The sequence below is a fragment of the Sminthopsis crassicaudata genome, chromosome 2 (genome assembly GCF_048593235.1).
Source record: "Sminthopsis crassicaudata isolate SCR6 chromosome 2, ASM4859323v1, whole genome shotgun sequence".
Lineage (NCBI taxonomy): Eukaryota > Metazoa > Chordata > Mammalia > Dasyuromorphia > Dasyuridae > Sminthopsis > Sminthopsis crassicaudata.
Genome location: NC_133618.1, coordinates 250,809,128 through 250,833,800, shown reverse-complemented (window position 1 = coordinate 250,833,800; position 24,673 = coordinate 250,809,128). Strand labels below are relative to the sequence as shown.

Here is a 24,673-nt window from a genome sequence, read left to right as displayed (position 1 = left end):
TTATTGAAGGAACAGAGATTTTGGGGAGCAAGAGAGGCTCTGAGGTACAAGGTCTCAGCTGAAGTTGATGACTGCTCAAGCTCTGCCCACTAGGCCTTTACTAGGAGGAGGAGTCTGTCTTCCATGTCTGTACAGTGGTCCTCTTTCTGTGCTCCTGGCAGGCTGGGGCCTGGGCCCAGTCTATAATGGAGTAGAAAGGGCAGGGCTGGTACCTCCAGCCCACTATTGTCCTCAGAGGGGTTCTGGTTAGGGGGTTCAGCCGGAGTGTTCCTGCCCAGCTTCGGGCTCCTCAGGGCAGACTGCCGAGGACAATGCTCTCTGCCTCCCATAGCCCAGCACTGACTGACCAAGCTTCCTCTGACCAGGTGAAAGTGCCCATGAAATTCAACGGCCGCTCAGGAGTGCAGCTGCGGCCGCCCCGGGACCTGCAGGACCTGGCTGCGTACACAGCGCTCAAGTTCTACATCCAGAGCTCAGAGCCTCCTCAGCAGCAGGGCCATGATGGTGGCAGCCAGTTTATCCTCTATATGGGCAGTCGCGAGGTATTTGGGGAGGGGGAGGAGCCAACCAGCCACACATGCCCCAGAGGCTGAGAGTCCACAGGAAAGGACCCAAGATCTTGGGCGCTGGAGCTTATTATCCCTGTGTTGACGCAGAACACCAGATCCATTTGGCTGGGGGAGCGGGAAGGGAAAGGGGTGGCTCATGCCCCGGGTCATAGATCCTTCCCCGATCTGACCTCCAGGCTTCTGGGGACTACATGGGGGTGATCCTGCACGAGCACAAGGTGCAGTGGATTTACCGGCTTGGGGAGGCAGCCCACAGGACCCTGACCATCGATGAGGACATCGGAGAGCACTTTGCTACTGTCAGCATTGACAGGTATGTATCTCACTTGTGTCTTCTGGACACAAGCCCTTCAGGCCTTCAGAGAGAGGGGCCTCTCATCTGGAGAAGTCTCCTCGGAGGGGAGATGCTATGAAGACAATGCCTGACTGGAGTCCAGAGGCCAGTCTTCAGCCCCAGCTTTGCTGCTGAATTGCTGCACTAATTGGGCAAATCACGCCAGCTCTTGAATCCTTAGTTTCATCACATGGAACATGACGGGGTTGGGTTTCGTTAGCCCCAAGAACCTTCTGCTTCTAAAACTATGATTCTAGGGTTTCCCTTGGTTACCTCTAAATCTCCACTGTTAAGCAAGAGGCAGCCTGGGCTAATACGACAAGCTCTTGCTGTGGCTCAGTCCCAGTTATGTATGTGATCTCACTCCCCTTAGCCTCCAATTGTGAAATGAGGTAATCATCCTTCTGTGGGAAAGACATAGGAAGGAAAGACAGGACAGAAAGGTGGGGGGAGAGACTAATGGTGGAGAATACCAGGACCTGAATAATCTTCAGCACTCCCCTTTTTCTTTCCTCTATTCTAGGATCCTTCAGTATGGTCACATGTCTGTCACAATGGAGAAGCAGATGGTGCATGAGACCAAGGGAGATAGTGTGTATCCTGGGGATCAAGGTCTACTCAACCTGAATCCCCAAGACTTTGTCTTCTATGTGGGAGGCTACCCTTCTAACTTCACGGTAAGCCTGGGAAAGGACCTCATGGGATCAGGAAGACAAAGGAAGAGGAGAAGGGGGGAGACAAAAATCCCATCCTGTGACCAGTGATATACAAATGAACAGATACTTCTATTAGACTCAAAACAATCAACAAAAACAAAAACAAGGTTAATTCAGTTCAACAGTTGTTTATTAAGTATAAAGCCTTGGGAATACAGAGCTAAACACTGACAATCTGTCCTTAACAAGCTTTTATTCTTCTAGAAAAAATATATTACAGATAAAGGAGAATATTAGAGGGCCAAGACAGATCAGACAGAATGATGTAGAGAACTTGAGGAGGGGGACAATATTTTTAGCTTCATTAGTAGGGATGGGGAGGAAATCAAGAAAAGCTTTCCTGTTGAGCTGGGCTTTTAAACGAGAGAATTTTGAGAAGCAGACAATTCTCAGAGAACAAAGTTGTGAGGCTCCCTCCATCACCTCTCCTCCCAGCAGAAATCCTTCAGGCTCTTGGCGTCTCACCTGCACCCACCTTCCTACCATCTTTTACCCCATTCTGCCATAGAATGGGAATGAAGCCCTGTTGCCAACCGTTCCAATATAATCAGGGTATTGTGGTCTCTGATTCTGCTTTGTGTCTCTTCAGCCTCCCAGACCTCTGCGTTACCCTGGTTACCGGGGCTGCATTGAGATGGACACTCTGAACGAGGAGGTTGTCAGTCTTTACAACTTCCAGAAGACTTTCCACCTGGACACAGCCGTGGACAAACCCTGTGCCAGGTGATGCCTTCCCCACCCTCCCCTTCCCATCCCTTATTGGCAGTCACTTTGATCTCTGGAGAGTGTAAGTCAGAGCTGGAAGCCACTGGGCTTGGAGGGAGAAGGGAGATCTCAAGCTTGTCTCCTTGACTAGATCGAAGTCCACGGGAGACCCCTGGCTGACAGATGGCTCCTACCTGGATGGCACGGGCTTTGCACATATCAGTTTTGAGAGTCAGCTCATCAGCACCAAGCGCTTTGAGCAGGAGCTGAGACTGGTCTCCTATAATGGTATCATCTTCTTCCTTCAGTACCAGGTATGGTTACTGTTCTCCCCACCCCTTGCTTTTAGGCCTATTGACCCTTTGATCAGTTGGGCGTCCATCATATCCAATCTCTTCATTTTCCATATGAGGAAACTAAGGCAGAAAGTGGTTAAGTGCATTGCCCCAAGGTCACAGAGATTACAAGCCCTGGAGGTGGAATTTGAACACAGGTGCTTGACTTCAGAGTGGGTGCATCTTTCACTCTACCTGAGTGCCCTCATCTGTTTCCTGTTGTCCCTGTCCCTCTCCTAATCTCCTCTCTGAATCCATTCTCCCGGGCTCCCTTGTCACCTTGTCCCTTCTTCTCAGGACCAGTTCCTATGTCTGGCTGTCCAGGAAGGACACCTCATCCTCTACTATGATTTCAGCCATGGGCTGAAGGTTGCCACCCCCCAACAGGAGCTGACACCCCTTACCTCATCCAACAAAGCGGTAATTTGGCCCCTTCATCTTCTCACCTTTCCCCATCAAAATAACCATATGATCCATTCACTCGCCTAAGAGATGGGGATGAGGGTACAGGAATGGCCCCCCAGGTGTTCTCCACATGAGGAGATGGAGCCCTTGGCTCCCGGACCCCGCTCTGGTTTCTGTAAGGCGGTGGGCCCTGAGGACTTTAAGATGGAATGAAGCTCTGGGACCCTGAAAGCCCTAAGGATATCTGCTTCTCCTTTCCCCTAGATCCAGATTTTCATCATGGGTGTGAGTGGCCGAAAGCGGATTCTGGTCCGAGTGGAGCGAGTATCTGTCTTCAGCTTGCAGGAGGATAATTTGCTGGAGAATGCTGATTCCTATTACCTGGGAGGAGTTCCTCTAGCCCAGCTTCCCCCAAGGTGTGATATGTCTCCCCCCCCCCCCAAAATCCGGCTAGCCCAATGTGGGAGAGGCCAAGGTTGGAGCTGTAGGAATGCGAGGTGTACTATTGTGTCAGGCCCAAAGGAGAGGGACAAGCTAACCTGTAAGGATGAGCAGGTTCTGGGGGATGGAGGGGATGGGACAATATCCCAAAGTGGGGAAGTCATGTAAGGGAGCAGAAATCTCTCAAGGCCTGTCTTCCCTTCTCAGCCTCAGGTCCTTGTTCCCTACTGGGGGCTCAATCCGAGGCTGTGTAAAGGGCCTGAAAGCCCTTGGCAAATACGTGGACCTGAAGAGACTGAACACAACGGGCATCAGCTCAGGCTGCACTTCTGACCTCCTGGTAAGGGATCTATTCTACATGAGCCTTCTGGCCTTCCATTTAGCTCCTTGACAGCCTGGGACCGTGGTCAGGTGACCTGAGTTTTAGTCCTATTCCTTTTTCCTTCTGGACCTCAATTTTCTCTTCTGAAAAACAGCAGTGATAGTTTCTGCCCTGCCTTTCTCGTAAGGTAGCAAGAATAGATGGAAGCTGTTGACGCCAGGGAAGGTTCTTGCTCTAGTCAAAGGACTCGTATTCCAATCTGACTTGTAATTCTTGCTAACCTCCCTGGGCCTGGGCTCCCCCTCTATGAAACCGAGGTTGGGTTAGGAGATCTCTAAGGTCCCTTCCTTCTCCAGGGTCCCGCAAGCTGTTTAGTAAGGCCCTTATGCCCATTGTCATAACTTCTGCCTTCTGAGTAGGTGTGAAGGTAGGGGATGCTAGGGCCTAACCGCTCTCCTCTCCTTCCAGATTACACGATCCATGACCTTCCACGGGCATGGCTACCTGACCTTGGCCCTCAGAGACGTCCCCCCTCTTACTGGGAACTTCTACACGGGCTTTGGCTTCCGTTCCACACAGGACAGCGGTCTTCTCTACTATCATGCCTCGCCGGTACGTGCCTCCCATCTTGGGAGTCCCCGGCCAAACCCAGAATCACTTGGGTTCCCCTACTGCTCCCTCCTATACTTCCCCACTCTGAGTCAGCTTCATCTCTCCCTTCCCTTGCAGAGGCAAGGAAGCTCTCCCAGGCAGCCCTTCCAGGGTGGGGGTGGGCTTGGTGACACAGGAGAGTGATGACTTCCGCCCCTTTTCCCAAAGCCAGGGTGTGCTTCTGGCTCTGCTCCTCCCCCCGTGGAGAACCTTTTGCTGATCCTATGGTGTCTGCCCTGGTACAGGAGGGCATTTTCCAGGTGTTCCTGAGACAGGGCCGAGTGACGCTCAAGTTCCTTCGGTCGGAGGTCATGACAAGAAAAGCTTATGCTGATGGGGTCTCGCACTATGTTGTGGTTTACAGTAACAGCACAGGGTAAGCTTTCTGAACCACTCTGCCCCTCTCTCCCCTCCCCCACTTCCCATCCTTCCTGGCAGACTTGGCTCTGGTTAGCACCTCAGAGGGAAAGAGGAGTCGTAGAAAGAGCCCGGACTGTCTGCTCATCTCTTCCTCATCTGCAAAATAGGGACAACAAGCTTCCTCATCTGTTTTTCAGGCTGTGAGGATCACATGTGTGAAAGTGATTTTCAAACTAAAAAGCCTGTGAATTCAAATATTTTCTTGCTGTGCTAGCTGATGCAGAGTGCTGGGACTGGAGCCAGTGAGACCTGAGTTCAAATCCAACCTGAAATGAGATGATAATTGTAAAGCACTTAGCCCAGGGCCTGGCCAGTAGTAGGCACTAAATGAATCCTTCCTTTCCTCTCTGGCATTTCCTTTCCTTCCCTTTCTGATCCTTTCTCTCCTCCTGCCTTTTCTCTCCTCCCTGTTACTCTGATACTTCGTCACGATGCAGAGGGAAACACTGATGCTCTGTGTCAGGGAGGCCCAAGCCCTGGCTCCCTAACAGGATGAGAAGGGCTTCTAGCACGGTCTCAGCGATGGCTTCTGCTTAGCTAAGAATCCATTGAGCTAACTCGAGGGACTCATGTCTTGGCAGACGACTGGCCATCATGTGATAAATGTTGTCCATTGAAGCTCATGCAGACCCACTACTAATAGAGAGGGGGCTTTGGGCTAATGGGGACAGGGAGCCCTAAAGTACTTTTAAATTATTATTATAAACAGGTAACATTTATATATTAAGATTTGTAAAACATTTCCAGAGATTCCCATTTGATGCTCAAACCCTTGAGCTATTATGCTCGTTTAACAAAATGAAGAAACTGAGATTGGGGCTAATTACTTTACAGTCCCACAGTTAATAAGGGGTGAGGTGAGATGGAGTTTATTTTCCTAATTCTAAGTCATCCTATTGCTTCATGTTGTTTCAGAATACAATGGTATTTCTGAGCTATCAAACATCTCTTTGAATTTAGTAGATATTGTGTACATTCTGTTGCAGCAAATTTGCCCCTTTACCTGTATTCTGTTGATTACTAATTCATTCAACACACATTTATTGAGCACCTGCTGTGTGTAGGGCCACATGCTTTTCTACATTCTGAATGAAATAGATTTAAATAAGAATTTAATTGAATAATTAAGGACTGAGAATAATTATTTAAATAAGAATGTCCCCATGTATAGATTTGGTTGAATCATCCACTAAATATTAAACATCTACTTTGTGTGTCACATTTGGGGGAGGGACCTGTCCTTTTTACAAGTCCTTGTGGATGGAGATTGTGGGTGTTGTTGAAATGGTATCATGGAGGAAGGACTGTCTAGCTGTGAGAAACTGCCCGCCTCACAAAGACTTCTCCTCCCAGCGTCTGGCTGTATGTGGATGACCAGTTCCAAGTAGCAGAGCCTCCGGGGGGTCGAGCTCGTCGTCAGGCCCCAGCCGAGGGCCCTCTTCGCTTCCTCTTGGGGGGGCTGCCTGAGTCCGGCACCTTCCAAAACCTGACTGGCTGTATCAGCAACGTCTTTGTCCGGAGGTGAGTTGTAAAAAGAGAGGGGCTGTGCCAGGGCCCACACACCGTGAGCCTGGAGCTGGAGGCTGGCCCACTGGGGGAGCGGGGGAGCTCTCTGTGACGCTGCTCTTGGTCCCCAGGGTATCCGAGGCCCAGCACGTTGTCGACCTGCAGCAGAACATCCAGAATATCAACGTGACCACGGGCTGCACTCCCCCAGATGAGCCTCTCCAGCTCAGGGTCTCCCCAAGGAAGTTCCGAAGGAAACCCAAGGTGAGAGTTGCTTGCTGATGGCTAGCTAAGAGTGAGGCGGAAGAGCTGGGAACAAGAGAACAGCAGGCCCCGGTCTTTCTGCTTTCTCATCGCCCCAATCCTGTCCCCCAGGCTGCTCTCCATGACCAAGGGATGCCCCCAGACTTTGCTTGCCAATTCCCCACCCATCACCAAACCATCAGCAACGCCTACCAATTTGGGGCTTCTCCTGCCAGCCGTCTGGAGTTTGCTCCCCGCCCATTCTCTTTCCAGGAACGGTAAGCGTCATCTCCTTTGTGCAAATCGGGGTGGGAGGCTGGGGATGTCGGAGGAAGCCGAGTCCCTGAACACTGTTTTCTCACCCAGAACTCACTTCTCTATGGATGTCCAGCTTCACTCACTCCGTGGGCTGCTTCTGGCTGTGCCTGCTGCAAAGTCAGGAAGCCCCTTCCTGGCCCTCTTCCTCAGTCACGGCCACTTCATCCTCCAGGCTGGAGGCCACGGGAAACCCTTTAGAGTCCGCAGCCTTGAGCAGTACAAGCCAGGAGGCTGGCACACGGTAAAGTGCACAGGATGCCAAAGCGCTCCCCAGAAACCGCTCCTTCCCCCCCAGAGGAGCCCAAGCAGACCTGAGAAGTGGGGAAATTTCCAGGTTCCTTCTGGGAGCCTGGAGTTATGTGTGCTTGCCCTCCTTCCTTTCTTGGTTCAACTCCTTGAGAAGTCTGTCTGCTCTAGCTTCCTCTGCTTTCTTCCCTCCTTCTCTTCTGTACCATCTGTAGCCCGGCACCAATGGCATGAAAATCTCAATTGTAACATCAGTCCAGGTGTCCAGTCTGGGGTGGGGGGCTGCATGAGGCCCCACTTGGCTCTGATGGGCCTTTTCCTCAGGATAAGTGGAGGATGGTCATCTTCCACCCTCCTTCTCAGGTCTCTTTCAGCCGAGAGAAGAATCGAATTCAGTTGGTGATCAACGGTCTCCAGGCTCAGAGCAGTGAGAGGTTGCGTGCCCGCAGGAAGGCTCTGCTGGGCCACAGACCTGTCTTCGTGGGCGGCCTCCCCCATGGCCCCAGCTGGACTCATCTCCCAGTAAGAGAAGGCCCTGTCATACGCCGTCTTCTCGGCTTGACCCTTTTCCTAATTACACCCCCTTCTTCTCTTCCTCCTCTCTCCCCACTGCCAATTTATCCCCCTTTGTGATGGAGCCTGGGTCCCTCAGGTTCTTGCAAGTCACACCACCTTTCCTCCAGGAAGCCGCCGGCACTGGCTTTAAAGGCTGCATGAGGAACCTGAAGATGAATGGGCAGCTTCTAGAGACTCCCACGCAGCTCCATGGAGTGATACCATGCTACACTGGGACCCTGGAGAAAGGGCTGTTCTTTGCTGCAGAGGGCGGAAGTGTCGCCCTAGGTCTGTGAACTCCTTCTCCTTGGCTTCCTTTGAATCCTGGCTAGTGCTGGGTGAGAGAAGGTTGGGACTGGAAGCATCGAGAGAGTCTCCTGACCAGGTCCTCTTCATATCCCACAGAGCACCCCACGACTTGGGGACCAGACCTGGAGCTGGCGTTAGAGGTGCATCCGAGGGCAGCAGCGGGACTTGTCTTTCACCTAGGGTCCAGGCAGGGACCGCCCTACATCAGACTTGAAGTGGATGGAGAGAAGGTGAGCAGGGCCAGAACTGGGGCAGCCCTGGCCTGGGAGGCCGTCTCTGTGCCCGAGGGAGGAGGCTGGACAGCCCAATTATGTGTTCTGATGCCACAGCCTGGCATGGAATGAACCTCTGTGACATACATAAGGCTGTGCCAGCAGCCTACTGACCCAGAAAGTCTATTTGTTGGCCATCGAGTGAGGGCCAGCCTGGGTCGGCCCGGAGAAGCTCTCACTGGGTGCTGAGCCATCAGGAAGGAAACATTTTTGGCCAAGGCAGACTTGTGAAACCGTCTTAAGGCAGGCAGGAAGAGGTGCTTCCACATGGGTAGAAGGTACCCAGAATGAGGCAATCACAGGCCCCACTCCACACCTTAAATAACACTTCTTGACTGGCTTGAAACACCAAAGGTACTTGGTACTTTGGGAGAGATTTCAACTTCCTTCATGCCTTAATGGTCTTCTGAACTTTCCTAAGCTGAACAGAAAATACAGTCTGATTCTCTTTGTCTTGCAAACAAGGCCCAAAGCATTTCCATGTTGGTAGAATCTACTAGAGCTGCTTTGCAAGCATGGCCTTTTTAAAGCCTGAGTCACCCTCACCATACATGTCAGGCGTGTAAGGGATGCAGTGTGGGAACAGTGATTGGGTAGACATCTGGTACTCTGAAGAGTGGTTTCCGTAGTAATAAACATAGAAAATAGCAACTATAAGCCACCTTTCTTTTGATCTTTTTTCCCCATAGACATTTTCTCTTTCCTTCCTCCCATCCATCCCTCTCTGCTCCCCACACCCTTCACACTGCATCGTCTCACTTTGCCCTCCCAACAGCTCTACGACAGAGGTAGCATAAATACAACCATATCTTCCTTTTACAACTCTGGATGAATGTCTCATCTGTTCCTTCTCAGGTGCTTGTCAGAGCAGACGGCGGGGCTGGGGAGTTCTCCACATCAGTGACACAGCCTCCTCTCTGTGACGGACTGTGGCATCGGATCGCAGGTAGGTACTCCCCACTCTCTGGCCAGGGACTCCCTAGGTTGTCTGCAACAGGGTGACAGGTAACCTGCAGTTGCAGATAATCCGAACGTGTGAATGGGGGAAAGTAGCTTCAGCTGCCATTCCTCATTGCATTGTGTGAAGGCCGGGGAAGGAGAATGTCCTGAGAAATGTTTCAGAGACAGTCGCAGGCATGGGAAGATATGGAGGCAATTGGCCTAGCCAAACCAGTGTCTGGGATGGAGTAGAGAGCTAGATCATGGCAGACCCTGAAATATCAGGATAGGAAACTTTCTCTTTTGGGGAGAAGCTATGAAAGGGGAGAGAGCTGATCCCAAAGAAGACTGCTAGATTTGGAGGGATGGGGGATGCAGATGGAGAGGAAAGAACAAATTCAGATCCAATAATCACCCCCCCCCAAAAAAAAAAAACACAACTAAACTTATAAACATGAGTTTCCTTGTGATTGGGAAAAGTTAAAACCATTTTTACTTGGAAGGTATTCCTAGGCTCCCTCCAGTACAAGGCTGTCTCCCCCCTCAGGCCAGACCAGAAATACCATCTCCTTTCTCTATATTGCTTTCAATTCCTAGGGCTCTGCCCAGGGGAGCTGTGGGGCCATTAGGAAGAACAGCCCTCTGAGCAAGCCCTGAGTAGGAGCTAAGCAGGGGCCTCTCTTCTCAGTGACTAAAGGGAGAAGCATGCTCCGGCTTGATGTGGATACCAAAGGCAATTACACAGTGGCTCCTGCCTCAGCTCCTTTCATTATCACCAAAGAACCTCTTTATCTGGGAGGTCTGCCAGGTAAGTCCCACTTGTAGCTGTTTGGGAGAACCCCCTTCCAGAAGGGGATCAGGGAATATCATCTTCTCTGTTTACTCTAGTGTTCCTTCCATAATACATGCCAAGAACACAAACCTGGAGGGCGGAGGGTCAGGATTCTAGTCCTGTGCCCTTGGACCAGGCAAGTCAACATCCTAAGCATATTTCCTCTCAGTGTAAAACTGAGACTGACGCCGGTCCTAGAATGCTGATTCTGTCTGATGAGCACAAGAATAGCGGGCATCCAAATATAGCGCTTTAGGGTTCGGAAGACACTTCATATACGGTACCTCATTTGATCCTCGAAGCACTCATGAGGTAGGTGCTAGGCCAGCTGGTTTTATCCCAGACCTTAGAATAAGATGATAAAACCCTCCTCTAGCCAGCTGCTCACCCAGCAGGACTCAAAGGAGGCCTAGGACAGCAGTCTCCTAAGAGCCCCTAGGGCAGTGAAAATCTGATTTATGGGGTAAGTGCTCCTCCCTCCACTTAGACAGACTGGGCTGCTCCTGTGACTTAGTCCTGGGATCAGGTTGTTGAGGTCAAGAAAAGCCACCATCTGAGGCTAACATAGTAAGGGGCAAAGTCCCTACCAACTTAGCTATTCCAGGCTGGAAGCCCTGCCCGAGACTGTGCTTGCGGTTCACTAAGCCCAATAATTTACATGCAGTCTGCAGGACACTTTCTTCTCACCACTCTATGAAAGAGGCGTACAAAATGATCCCCATTTTGCAGATGAGGGGGGAAAGAAACAAGAGAGCAAGACTGGTTCACATCTTTGAGCCAGGAACTGGAGCCAGGTCTTCTGAATCCAAGTCTAGTTGCTAACTCTACTCCATGTCTCTCCAATAATTATTTAAGCAGTACAGTAGGAGACCTTTCTGTAGACCATTTTTAAAAGGTATACACATCGGGGGCAGTTATGTAGAGCAACGGCTAGAGCACCAGCCCTAAAGTCAAGAGGACCTGGGTTCAGATCTGGCCTGAGACACTTAACACTACCTAGCTGTGTGACCCTGGGCAAGTCACTTAACCCCAATTGCCTCAGGGGGGAAAAAAGAAAAAAAATCCATCCATTCTCTTTCTTGAGCCTTGTCACTCTTTGAAGTCTGAAGAAGCAATAAGTATGTATTAAGTACCTACTGTCTATAGAGCCTAGAAATAGGATACAAAGATGGACAAGACAATCCTTGTTCTGAGAGAACTTAGTGTCTAAAAGAAGAAGAAGATTTATCTTGTTCATAGACTACGTAGAGAATAGACTATAATAGAGAGACCCCTGAACTTAGATTAGAAGTCAGGAAGACTTCTTCGAGTTCATGTCATTTAATCTCTCAGCCTCAGCTTCCACACTGATAAAACAGGAATAACAGAGCCTACCAAATGTGAGTGTGGCTAGGATCAAATGTGGCCTTGCTGAGCTGGATGTAAAATGGGAATGTCAGTACTTGTATCAAGAGGTGTCATGGGCTGTTTTGATTAACTTAAAGCACTCTAGAAATGTCAACTGTTAGAATACAAAGTATGCCATCATTCTTCTGTTTTCTGTTACTACTGAGTTTTGACACAGGGAGGTGTTTGGAGTGTCAGCTCTGAACAGTCAGCTTGGCAAGTGGAGTAATGTAGAGAAGAGGGGATGTAAAATGATTTTTTAAAACCATATATAGCAAAAGTCATCCTAAACCTCTTCTCTACAATGAGAAAATGAAAACTTTCCTAATGAAAATACTTCTTTTATCATAGTCATTGTGCAGAAAAGCACACCTTCATCAGCAGCTGAAAGACTCTTTAGTGTGAGGGACCAACTAGGAGTCTGACGACACACATGGATCCCTTCTCAGAATGTTTTTAAATGCATAAGATATATAGGATTTCAAAGGAGAGCAATTATATTGAAAGTTATCTAAAAAGCCCCAAACCCAGGATAAGAACTCTTGTCTTAATGGAGTAAGGATTGGGTGAAATTGAGAGGGTAAGTAGCACACATATGGTGCTGCTTAATTTACTTCCAAGTTTAACTGTTGGTTTCCTTTTCTCCACCATCCTCCCGTCCTTCTCCATCCCACAGAGACTTTGAAGATGGTTTCACCATCATCTCTACCTGGTTACTATGGCTGTATAAGGAACCTTGTGGCAAACCGTCGTCCAATTGACTTGACACGAACTGGCATTATACAAGGGTCAGTGGGTGCAAATGGTTGCCCAGTCATGTAATTAAATGGCCCAGACACATACATAGGAGATTTAAAGCTGCCCTGCTGCATATAGCCCCTCTGTCTGGTTTGTAAGTATTGGCAAAACTCTGCACTCCATCATCTTTTCAGTATTTTTCACCCAAAGTGAGGAAATTCGGATTGACTTAAGCATTAGACACTTTACATCTCATCATATATAATGAAAAAAATTTTATATTGTCTTCTGAAAATGAAAAACCAAAAGTGGGGCTACGCATTTCTGGGCCTGAGATGGTGCTAAGAAAAGGTGGTACTCCAGTCATGCTGCTGGTTTGCCCACCATTCATAGAATCTCAAAGCTGGAAGGAACCTCCAGAGGGAATTTAGTCCACCCCACACCAAAGCATGAATTCCTTCTTTCCCTCGGCAACATCCCTGAGTCTATCCATCCATCCAGCTTCTGATTTAAGATTCTAGGGATGGAGAATTCACTACCTCTTGTTCCGTTTTTGAATAGCTCTACTCTTTAGGAAGAAAGATTTTTCTTATTAAATATAAATCTCCCTCCTTTCAACTTCTAGACACTGACCCTAGTTTTGATCCCTTGGGCCAAAAAAAAAAAAAAAAACAAAATAAAATAAAATAAATTCATCTCCCTTCCCCGTGACAGCTCTTCAAATACTTGAAGACAGTGATCATGTCCCTGGCACCACTAAGTCTTCTCCAAGTTAAACATCTCTCATTTGATCCCCATAAATTGCTTAAGAGTCCACATATTTATTCCCAGTCTATGTATGCTTCCTCTCTCCTCTTTCCTTTCAGGGTCATAGTCACTGATTTTTGTGGTTGTAGTACAGGTCCAATGATAACTTTTCTTCTGTCCACCTAGCTCATTTTGTGCACTTAGACATTTATGTTTTTTTGGTTTTTTTTTTTTAATATACATATGCATATATATATATTTGTGTGTATATATATATCTAGATGGATGGGGGATAAATCTTAATGTCTGGAAATGATTTATAAATTAACTGTTTTTTTTTAAATATGATTGGGTAAATATTATAAAATGGGTTAATCTTTTATTATCTTTCAATGAGTTTCAACTATGACCTTTTCCACCCTTTCCAGTATAGAATGAAAGCCTTGTAAATCACTGGTACATCCTTTTGAAAGCAAAAATAATAAAGAAAAGAAAAGAAAATAAAAGAAAAGAAATGCTTATTTTGAATACTGGTTAGTGAAATGAAATGGGAAAAAAATCCTATCTTCTTGGTTGGAGGGTTTGATGGCAGCATAAAATATTGTGACATTAAACTAGGTGCTTTGTCAAGCATCTAATCTTTAATTTCACTGCACACACACTTTTAGTATTTTTAGTTTAAAAGTCTTGCTTCTTGTTTGGAAGATTTTGAAAAATCTCTTTAAGCAACCAAGCTGTGTCTCCAGATGCATCTGAAGCACTCAAAATGGTTTTTCTTTCTTTTTTTAAAGGAGTATGTTTAGAGAGATGTGCTTTAAATCAAAGTGAGGGAGCCACATCTGGAAAAAAAGTTTATTATTTGCTCTGGAAAGTTGACCTTGCAACTTTCATATGGTACATGTAATTTACTAGATGTTGCCCAGGAAAAATTTATTAAGCAAGGTTCCAGCCCTGCCTGCAGACACTACCAGGATGTATATGATCAACATCCTGGCACTTAGCTCTAGCTCTCCATAATCTAACAAAATATTTCTTCACAGATAATTTGTATCTGAAGACTAGCCAAAAAGCATTTGGTAATCACTCCTATTTCTGGCACACACAAAAACTAGAGTTGGCAGATAAAAGAAAAGTCCTTTATTTCGTAGGGCTGAATGTAGGCATGAGTGTATGCAATAAACTAGTGACACTACTGAAGTCACTTAATTATTACTAAGAATTTCCAATATCTTAAAAGACAGCAAATAATTTAATCTAAACTCATATCTTCCTCTTCGTCTTTCTTGTCCTTTGCATCTCCTTCCTTTTGGTCTGACTTGGCATTGTTCTGCATGGCTTTGGCAAATGCTTCAACATCTAAAATATTATTAAAAGATATCATCATCAGTTCTTGCCCCCTAAGAACACTTTAAAATCAGCCAAGTTGCTTTGACAAAAGGGAATTAAAATGAAAATGCAGATTTCTCAAAAATCTGTAAATACTATTTAGGCTACAACATTTTTTTAAAAACCCACACAAATGAGGCTGAAGAGAAATTACAATTTGCTCCATTAAGCAAATCAAATTTTGTCAGACATGCCAAATGAATGTTCTTACCCAAGAGAAATGTTTTTAAACAAATCATTACATAATTTAGACTACGAAGTTATGATCTGTTATGTAAGAAGTCTTCAAATCTTGAAGAAGTATTTCATTTAAGGGAAGGGAAAAAAAGGTACTTACCACCCTTATTTGCTGCATCTACAGCTTCAGTTGGTAAACCAAACTGACTCATAAGTGGGCCAAGCTGTCCTGAGGCTAAGGCAGCACTGAACATACTTAATGCCTGTGAATGAAGGGCATTCATGAAAAATGACTAAAACTTTCTGATTTTTTTATTCTATTAAACTTCAGTTTAGTCCTAGCATATACCTAAGCCCAGCTCTCCAAGGAAATTAATCAAATAACAACCTTGTAATATACAAGATACTGAGACTGCGCCAGCTTGCACCAAGCTGTGACAGTGGAAGGAACCATTGTTTCTGAACACTTATGTAATGTCACCTAGGAGACAAGAGAGAATGCCTAAAGACCCACAGGGGGCAGGCCTAAGCCAGTGAATCACATGGTTACAAAATCTCCCAATGAGCAGTGCACTTAAAATTTCTTGCAACTCAAAAGAGGGGGAGGGAAAGGGAACTCCACCATCAATATGGGATGAGAGAAAAATCTAACACACAGCGTAAAGCTTAGCTATCTGACCGTTGGAGATGGCCATACTCCTACCTGCTGAAACTGAGGAGAGGTCAGTGTGTTCTGAATCTCTTCGGCAGTCTGTGGAAGAGATTCTCCAGAGGGAAGATAAGGCAGCAACCGCTCTTGGACTTCAGCATTGGCCAGAATAGGAGCCATGATCTCTGGAGTTAGTACACTGGCCAAGTCAACTAGGATATAACAACAAAACTATAAGTTGTTTAGAACTTTCTATTTGCTGCTTAATGGGGAACGGAGTGTCACATTTCGTGGATATCAAGACTATAAGCAACCAAATCACCCAGTGAGGCTTAATGGGAGAAATCTCTTCACTGGCTCCTGCTTCTGGCCAATGAGCGCAGCTCTTATTAGGAACATTGAGCCTTTACCAGGGTGACTTGCAAACCAACAGTGCCATAGAGAACACTTTCACTAAGGGCATGCCTTCCCAATCCCCTTGAAAGAACAGGGGAGCAGCAGGCACCTTCACCCCAAACAGCTTTCAGTCAACGAAAAAACGTTTACCTTGCTGTCCGCCTCCTGCCCCAGATGGCACATTCATAGTAGCTAAAATGTTCTGAAGGTCACTCAGTTGAATGGGCTGGGTTGGGCTTGTTGCTGTGCTGGTTCCATTACCTGAACTCGGTGCAGGGCTTGGACTAGTTGCAGAGGCAATTGCTTGAGCACTGGGTGCTGGTGTAGCACGAGCAGAAGAAGAGGTGGAAGATGGGGTTACAGAAGCTGACTGGCTCCGGGAGCTGAAAGCATAAATAGCATCAATGATAGGTAATGTGCATATTTCTTGCTTTAAAGCAAAACTGAGGAGTAATGTGAACAATTAATCTCATTTTAAGTACTTTAAGGGAAAACCTATGTATTATAATAACAGTGAAACCTTTAGTAAACACAAATATTCACTCTGTTTTCAATCAAGATTTAAGTGCCTAAGGCACTAAACCTTAATAGTAATTTTCTAAAAATTAAGTGTCCAAAAAACCAAAAGCTGCCTGAAAGGCCTCACCTTGATGAAGAGCTGCTTGTTGGAGGCCCTCCACTCCCTAGTAAGCTAGCCAGACCAGGACCTGTCAGTGCACCAAGCCCACCTACAGTGAGGAAACAAGCATTAAATCAAAAAATTCATGTGTTGCTTCTCCCTTAATACTGACATTCAATGACAGTTTCTCTAAGAATTCTGATTCGGAAGATAACAGTAACTAGATTTGTGATCAAGAGCATGTAATCTTTGAATATAAGAAATATATCAAAGACTTCTGAACTGAAGAAAAATGAGATAACCACTAGTTTATACAATATCCTCTCCTGAGCTAGTGTCATTTCACAGAACTTTCCCAACATGACTAGTAGTAAAGAGATAGTGCTAGCCCATGGCCACAAGTTTCAATGGAAATGAGACTCACATCATCGCTCAATCTTGTTTTCTTGTAATGAGAAATCTTTAGAACAACTGTAATTTATTTATGTGGGGGATTTGGGAGTCAGAAGACTTGATTTCAAATCCTAGCTCTCACTTACCTGTATGACCCTGGACAAGTCACTTTAATCTTTGGGCCTCAGTTTCCTCATCTATTAAATAAAAGGGTTAAACTAGATGATGACATTTAAGATCCTTTTCAAGTCAATCTTATGAGCCCTACAATTAAGGATAAAATCAACCTAAATTAGGAACTACTTTTAAAAGACATAAAGGGACTTTGGGTACATACAAAGAAAGTGAAACTATATCAGAGTAGTGTTTCTAATTGAGGTCTTGAGGGGATTGCCTTTAAGGAAAAGATAAAAATCAATTATCATTGCAAACTGGATACAGTGCATGGGGTCAAATGCTTCCTGGTAGTTTAAGACTATAAATAAAACTGAAATGAAAAACTTTGGCTTTTTTGTCCAACATCACAACATTTCAAAGTTCAAACTTCTTGATAGAAAAAGTGATTTAGGATAAAGATCTCCATCTAGTAAGTTAGACTCAGATTTGTTTCTTATTAAATAGAACTGGTTCCCCACTTGTGGCCACTAGAAAGCACTCTGTTAGTGCCTACTTCCCACCTACTTTATTCTACATAGCAAGCAAGGTAGCTTATAAGGAAAATACAATCTCACCTTCAAATCATTCAACATTTTACACCCAAAAGAAGCTAGATCATCTAGTTCAACCCTCTCGTTTTTTAAGGCCCCGTGACATGAAGTGACTTGACTAAGATCACATAAATATGAAGTGGCAAATCTAGGATTCAAATCCCGGTTTTCTGAATTCAAATAGAGCAATCTTAACCAAACCATATCACCTCTTCACTGAAGGACATCCAGCACAGGAAAATGAGCATAGTTTTTTTGTTTGTTTTTAAAATAAACACTTCCCAGTAAAAAACAAATTGCTGAGAAATGATAATAACCTGAGGCTCAATTAAAGTGAAAAACAGCCCCACTTCAGAACAAGAATCTGAAATCTTACCAAGTCCTCCCAAGCCAGTTGGTCCAATAAGTTGCATGAGCTGGTTATGACTCATGTTACCCAGAAGGCTCTGCAAACCACCTTCACCTGAAAAACAAAAACAGTTTAAGACATACCACCAAGACTTTCATAAACCAAACCAAAGATCAATCTTGATAAAGAACTCAAAAGTCATTTAGTACAGACATTTTTAAGTCCTACACAAAGACTAAGTAGTAACTATACTATAACATCTTCTCACCAAAAGACTCCTATCAATAGCTAAATGAGTATATGGTTTATATGTAATTAACATTTCCTAGTAAACAAATTGCTCAAGAATAATTATAACTGATGGCTTAACTAGAACCTTCAGTTAATATCTTTGAAATCCTACTTATTTTAATCCATCTTATTTGGAATTCATTTAATGTGATGACATCAGCAGTCTACTGGCTAAAACTTTAAAATCCTATTAAACAAGAAATATTAGCATAGTTTTTAGTGGCACGTAAACAGTACACTAAAAAGGGAAATTATAAATCTATCCAAACTCTTAGTACTAGTAACCACATCAAAAAGTTGATGAATAGATGACATTTACAGAAGATCTGTAAAAAACTCTAAATGGAAGGTTTGTAAAAAAAAAACCCTTTAATTACACACACATATTTTTCCATTTGATGCTTATATAGCAACCCAGTGAGGAAATTAAAGATGAAAAAATGTTAAGTGACTTGCCTTCAATTATACAACTAATGAGGGTGAGAGGCAGGAATGAAATCTAGGCCTTTGCTGACTTCAAGTATAGTGGTCAGCCCATTGTGTTAACAACAGCAAAAAAAGAAAAAGTGCAAAAAAACCTGGCCCATAGCATTGAGAGGTTAGATCATTTTGAAAATGTTTTCAACTGTCAAATTGAAAAATTTACTACCTCCAAGTGCTGAAAGTTCATGGCCTCCACTTCCGCTTGCACCCAAAGCTCCAGGCATAGGTGGATTATTCAAATATTCATTTACTTTCCTGCAATGTTCCTCATCCTTCTCAGTCTTGGGCTCCTGTAGAAGAGAACATGGGGTCATAATATTTCTAAAAAAATTTAAGATCCAAAATGTCTCTGCAGTGCCTAATTACCATCTTTCTCATATTTATTCCTTGGCTTTATCTTCTTTTCAAGTTATTTCCACAAGGAAAATCTTGACTATCAACATCCAGATTTGTGCCCTATATCCAGCAAGGCTCTAAAGAATGCTCATGACAAGGAACCAATACAACATCAGATCTATTATAGAATAAGTATCATTTTATTGAAGTGGAGGAGGGGAAGAGATGGTAATGATCAGCCCATGTTACAACCAAATCCATGGCTTAAAGAACTCGAATCAAAAGGATATTAGTGAAAAATTTCACTAACCTGCATCCAAAAGAAGAGTCGCTTTGATCCTGCTTTGAACTTCAACACATATACTCTACCAGTAGTGCACTGAGGTACTCGCTTAAATTCGCAGTCATCAGGAAAAATAATTAAGTCCTAGACAAAATATAGACAAAGGATTACTGAAAGATTAGACTAAATCTATCTTTTAACCCACTTCAAAAGGATGCTGCTGAAAACCACCTCTTAAGAAGTCTTGTGACTAAATGTAAAGCAATTAACAATTCATTTTGCTGACTATTAAAGTCAAATCTAAATTTATCTTCAGACATTATAGATCATAGGATCAGAGACTAAGAGTTGAAAGAGTCCTTAAAGGACCTCTGAAATACAATTCCCATGAAGAAACAAAAGATTTAAGTGATTTGACAAGGTTACTTAATTCAGACTACAAATAAGTGCTACCATTTTTTAAAGAGACATGTCAATGTTTAAAAGGATATAATAAAAAAAAAAGCTTCTTCATTTTAACTTAAAAATTACTGAATACTCACATCTTCTACATTACCAGAAGTTCTATCTTTCCAACAGAAATGAATGAGGGAATCATCAGTTTGCTGAATATATACAAGCCCTTTCCGTTTATCTGGGGTAACTGTAGTTCCTTTCAATGACATTTTTCCTGCCCGAAACTCCACCAAGTATTTGCTGGATGAGCCCCGGGAGCCTGGGACTAGGCTTGGGAACAAAGCACCTGAAGTCATTCTGAAACAGGAGAAAAACAGAAACTTACAACTTATACTAATTTTTTCTATACAATACTGTCCTGGGGACAGCTAGGTGGCGCAGTGGATAGAGCACCAGCCTTGAAGTCAGGAGCACCAGAGTTCAAATCAGATCTCAGACACTTAACACTTCCTAGCTGTGTGACCCTGGGCAAGTCACTTAACCCCAGCCTCAGGGGGGAAAAAAATACTATGCGGATTGTAAAACTTCTCCAATATGTATTTTACATATTAAACATTAATAGTTCCAGCACTGAAGGTTAGCCCTTTTGAACCATATTACGTAATATCACAGCTCAGGGTGAGGGTGAGCATGAAGCAGCTCAGTTTTGTTGGAAAATAAACATAAATCTACATCTAAACTACACCCTTTCACATATCCAGAAAAGATAAAAGAATCACATACTGAAATCATACTCCTAGGTACAATAAAGATCTATTAAAAACACACCCAAGTTTCAATAACCTTCAATACAAAGAACATCAGGAATTTGCAAACATTTTACCAAAGACAACTAGCACATTTTTTATGTTCCCAAATCACATTAGAGAATTTCATCCCCACAAAATCATAGGATCATACATATACAATTAAAAAGGGCCTTAAAGAAATCAAATCCACTCCCCCTTCGCCTCTTCACCAATTTACAGATGAAGAAATTAAAGCTCAGAGGCCAACAGCCACAGAAAAAAAAGTAAGTGAAGCTAGGAGTCAAGTTCAGGCTCTGATTCAAATACAGAACTCTTTCCTGCAGTCCAGGCTAGTCTAGGCTTTAAAAAAAAAAACAAAAAAACCAACTTTGTATCTTGTTGTTTCCTTGAGAATTTCTGTACAAGTTAAGTTCCTTCAGGAAAGTGATTATTTTTTATTCCCAACATCTCGGTAGTGTCTGGCACACTACTTTTTTCTCACAATCTCGAAATTTCTTTAAAGAAAAGTGACCCACCAAAGGCCGTCTTGTTACTGCAATTAGATTAACTGAGTGGACCCAGTTTCCCGTGCATAAACTTTCTTCTAAAGAAGGGAGGCAAAGGGTTTGCGAGTTCTCAATAAATCAAGTGTTGGGAAAGAACGCGGATTCAAGACAGCACAAAAACACCATCTCTTCCTCCCAAAAGGGACCATTCATTACAGGCTGCTGCCCTCGGGACTGACACATCAAGGCTGGGAGACAAGGCAGGAAAGTCTAGGAAGTAACTGACAACACAAGCAGGACAGGGTATTTTGAAGAAAAATTCCCTAGTGCTCAGCATAAATGCTGCATTACTGGGCGAAAACACAAGCAAAAAAGTTCAAGAGGAGGTGCTTGGGAGGAGGGAGCTGGAAGGTACTGTGTCATGGGGTAGGTTGCCTGGACCTGCTTTAAACCGAGGAAGCCTTCCTCAGTCCCACCCCCCAAGCTCCTCCTCCTCCTCCTCCACACAGCCTCTCTGCGCCCCCAGCCCACGATCCGGCCCGGACCTCCCATTCCCAACCTTTAGCCACCTGGGCTCAGCTACGATCGCACCGGCTTCCACGCGCCCCACTCCCCCTCCCCCCTCCCCCAGCCGGGGGAAACCCTCCCCGGCCCCCGCCTCCACCTCCCCCACCCGGCCGCCGTCCCCAGCCCTCGCCCGCCCAAACCGTCCTCTCCCCAGCCCGCCCCCGACCGGCCGGGTCCCGGCTCTAGACTTCCTGTCGGGCCGGGCCTCGGGCCTCCGGGAGCCGTCTCCCCTTACCTGGGGCCTGGGGTGCGGACTGTGGGTGAAGCAGTGACTACAGCTCGCTCTTCCTCCTCTGCAGCTGCCGGCCCGGCCGGAAATCTCTTATTGCTCCACCCTCCCTTCGTTCTTGGTGCTGATTGGGTTTGTACAGTCGCTCTACCGGCGCTTCCCTGAGACCGATTGGTTTGAGCAGCCGTCCATCATCTCCCCCCTTCTCCCGGTCTCTCTCCTCCCTCGCCTCTCTCTCCCCTCTTTCTCCTCCCCACCACCGGCTCATTCCGCCGACCCCACAGCGCGAAGAGGAAGCCCCATCACCACGCCGAGTCTGGCGGAGCAGAGCGGTCCCTATTGTTGCTGTGTCATAGGGGAGCGGCGGCGGCCCCTGGCGGAGGCGCCTGGAATTACACAGAGGCCTCTTGAAAGGCCCACCTCTATATAGTGTACCTCGGTTTAAGAAAACCCTGGACCAAATCGGTGACCTTGCAAAGCAGATAACTAGGAAAAGGGTTATATTTGTAACATTATGACAATTAGCTCGCTTTAAGCAAGGAGAGCAAGCACTTTCAAGGCCGGGGTGGTTCCCCGTTCTTTAGTTTTAGGACATTGTATCTTAACAGACCAAAGTTGACTTGTTACTCCATTAGGGAAATCTGGAACTTTACATTTGTCTGTCCTTTGGAAAAGTTTGGTTAATGAAACAACAGATGATTATGGCTTTAAATAAAGGCCCAGGAGGAGAAGCTGAAGAAAAAGCCAACTTTTTCTCAGCCTGTGTTTTCTGCTCTGAGATTGTTAGGATAATTTTTTTTTTTAATTTGTGCTTTAATATAGTTTCAATTTTTTTTCAAATTCGCTCCTTTCCTCTTTACCCTTCCCCCTCTTGGGATAAATTCCCTAGTAATATTACTATTTCACATCTTGAGTTCTACAGGTTGTTTTTTTCGAGTTCTCTAAGTCTGCAGGTAGTTGGCCTGACCCCAAAAAGCCATTTGGCCACAGGAGAGATGAGAGCCTGAAGACTCCTGGCTATTTCCAGATTGGCCACAGTTCAGTCCTTCTTTGTTCCTGAGGAGTGTTAGAATGGCATGTTAGCTTCCACATCTTTAAGGAATGTAGTTTTTTGTTGTTTTTTTTTTTTAGATAGTTTTTATTTACCAGATATATGCAGGGGTAATTTTACAACATTGGCAATTGCCAAACCTTTTGTTGCAATTTTCCTCTCTTCCCCCCCCCCCAAAGATGGCAGGTTGACCAATACATGTTAAATATGTTAAAGTATAAGTTAAATACAATATATGTATACATGTCCAAACGGTTATTTTGCTGTACAAAAAGAATCGGACTTTGAAATAGTGTACAATTAGCCTGTGAAGGAAATAAAAACTGCAGGCGGACAAAAATAGAGGGATTGGGAATTCTATGTAGAGGTTCATAGTCGTCTCCCAGAGTTCTTTCGCTGGGTGTAGCTGGTTCAGTTTATTTCTATTGGAACTGATTTGGTTCATCGCATTGTTGGAGAGGGCCACATTCATCAGAATTGATCATCATACAGTATTGTTGTTGAAGTATATGATCTCCTGGTGCTGCTCATTTCACTCAGCATCAGTTTCTGTAAATCTCTCTGAAATCATCCTGTTGGTCATTTGTTACAGAACAATAATATTTAAGGAATGTTAGTTTTAATTAGCTCTATAATATATATGCTTCCTCAGTCTTTCCAAACTTGGTTCTTTGTCTAAGGCCTAGGAGTGAAGTAGAATAATTTGGAATCTTATCACTTTTAAGTAGGAAGTTGATTAAAAACTAACATCTTGTTCTTTTCATTTAAGGAGGTGGGCTACTAGGGTATTTAAAGTGTGATTTGATCAAATGAAATTAAATTTGCTTGAAAGAGGGAGAAAGAAAGGGGGAGAGACAGAGGAAGAGAGAGAAATCACACCAATGTGGTAGAATCATGATTCTAGGTTCCCAGTGGACTCACCCATTCGAATGAGAATCAAATATATCAATCTCACAGTCCTACTTTTCACATCTGAAAAATTAAGTGGTATAATAAACCCTCGCATTCCAAGTTCAGATTCTTTTAAGTTTTCCTTTAACAAGTACTAAATGAATCCAACCTATCTATTCTGGAATTTTCAGGTAATGTTAGCACTCCACATCTTGGGTTCTAGAGGTATATTCTGTTCTTTCTAGTTCTCAGTTACAGGTTACAGGTAGTAGAAATTACTTCAAAAAGTCACTTGGCACAGAAGAGATAAGAGCCTGAGTGTGTGCCAGAAACCAATATTAACATTGTATTCTCTTCTCTATCTCTATACTATTCCACTAATCAAGTAATAAACATTTACTTATTGGCAGTGTGCCAGGCACTACATTTAAGTGCTAGGGATGCAAATGTGAAAAAAGACAATTCATATTTTTGAGCTAACAATCAAATGAAGGAACACAACACTACAAAAAGGAAGCTGTAAAGCCACAGTTGGGGATGAAATGTAGCAGGGGAAACATGGAGATTTCAGAAAAGTAGTGCATCCAAGTGAAAAAGAAATGCTTACTAAATATTAACTGACAGCTATTTTCAACTCAATATATTTACAACTGAACTCATCTTTCCTCCAAACTCTCCCGGACCCCTTCCTTTTTACTACAGAGAATATCACCTCCCAGTCCCTAATTAGATTAGGTCAAATACTTCTACTACTGATGGACTGACACCTGCTATTCATATTCTGATAGGCAAAAGAAAGGGCAGCTAGGTAGTGTATTAGAGTGTAGGACCTGGAGTCAGAAAGCCCTGACTTGAATTCAAATCCTGCTTCCAACTCTGTATGACCCAGGGCAAGTCATTTGACTCTGTTTGCCTCCAATGAGACTCCATAGTTCTTGTAGATGTGGATAGCATTTTCCATCACAAATCTTAGACCATTATATTACTAAGAAGAATCAAGACGATCATAGTTGATCATCACACACAGCATTGTTATTAAAGTGCTATTTCATTGTGCTATCACTGCTATGTGCAGCAGGACTTCCTCCACTAATTTAAGTATACTTAGGAATCACTTTTATCTCCTAAGAAATTATATATGTCTAAAAGAAGGTGAAAAAGTAGATGAGTGCTTATGAATTGTTTTC

The 24,673-nt window shown here is 44.5% G+C and overlaps 2 protein-coding genes across 3 annotated transcripts in view; one reads left to right on the top strand and one right to left on the bottom strand.

Annotated features, from left to right (window-relative positions):
• Positions 1-12,933, top strand: part of LAMA5 (laminin subunit alpha 5) — a 114,806-nt gene extending 101,873 nt beyond the window's left edge. The window contains exons 61-80 of the mRNA XM_074288767.1: positions 366-542; positions 746-882; positions 1,427-1,580; positions 2,209-2,342; positions 2,476-2,638; positions 2,957-3,079; positions 3,329-3,480; positions 3,713-3,845; positions 4,296-4,439; positions 4,724-4,854; positions 6,252-6,419; positions 6,536-6,668; positions 6,780-6,925; positions 7,014-7,206; positions 7,575-7,733; positions 7,895-8,054; positions 8,172-8,305; positions 9,203-9,293; positions 9,975-10,094; positions 12,181-12,933. Coding sequence (XP_074144868.1) covers positions 366-542; positions 746-882; positions 1,427-1,580; positions 2,209-2,342; positions 2,476-2,638; positions 2,957-3,079; positions 3,329-3,480; positions 3,713-3,845; positions 4,296-4,439; positions 4,724-4,854; positions 6,252-6,419; positions 6,536-6,668; positions 6,780-6,925; positions 7,014-7,206; positions 7,575-7,733; positions 7,895-8,054; positions 8,172-8,305; positions 9,203-9,293; positions 9,975-10,094; positions 12,181-12,326 — 2,898 coding nt within the window. The 3' untranslated portion in view covers positions 12,327-12,933. The remainder of the gene's footprint in view (positions 1-365; positions 543-745; positions 883-1,426; positions 1,581-2,208; positions 2,343-2,475; positions 2,639-2,956; positions 3,080-3,328; positions 3,481-3,712; positions 3,846-4,295; positions 4,440-4,723; positions 4,855-6,251; positions 6,420-6,535; positions 6,669-6,779; positions 6,926-7,013; positions 7,207-7,574; positions 7,734-7,894; positions 8,055-8,171; positions 8,306-9,202; positions 9,294-9,974; positions 10,095-12,180) is intronic.
• Positions 12,934-14,111: 1,178 nt separating this feature from the next.
• On the bottom strand, positions 14,112-21,939 carry ADRM1 (ADRM1 26S proteasome ubiquitin receptor). 2 transcript variants are annotated; one of them, XM_074288776.1, is made up of 10 exons: positions 21,551-21,939; positions 19,601-19,811; positions 19,086-19,202; positions 18,606-18,729; positions 17,693-17,779; positions 16,244-16,325; positions 15,859-15,980; positions 15,256-15,413; positions 14,713-14,815; positions 14,112-14,345 (listed from the first exon to the last, which is right to left on the bottom strand). In XM_074288776.1, exons 2-10 carry the CDS (start codon positions 19,808-19,810, stop codon positions 14,239-14,241), a joined length of 1,110 nt encoding a protein of 369 aa, XP_074144877.1. In that variant the 5' UTR covers position 19,811; positions 21,551-21,939; the 3' UTR covers positions 14,112-14,238. The 2 variants fall into 2 exon arrangements, with proteins under 2 accessions (XP_074144877.1, XP_074144876.1); XM_074288775.1 differs by having other exon boundaries at positions 15,748-15,980; positions 21,551-21,938.
• Positions 21,940-24,673: the final 2,734 nt, after the last annotated feature.

Coding starts and splice junctions, on each gene's coding strand:
- ADRM1 (XM_074288775.1), bottom strand. CDS start 19,810: ATGACTTCAGGTGCTTTGTTCCCAAGCCTAGTCCCAGGCTCCCGGGGC. Junction 17,780..18,605: donor TGAACTTTCAGCACTTGGAG/GTAGTAAATTTT, acceptor TTTGTTTTTCAG/GTGAAGGTGGTTTGCAGAGC. Junction 14,346..14,712: donor AGATGCAGCAAATAAGGGTG/GTAAGTACCTTT, acceptor ATAATATTTTAG/ATGTTGAAGCATTTGCCAAA.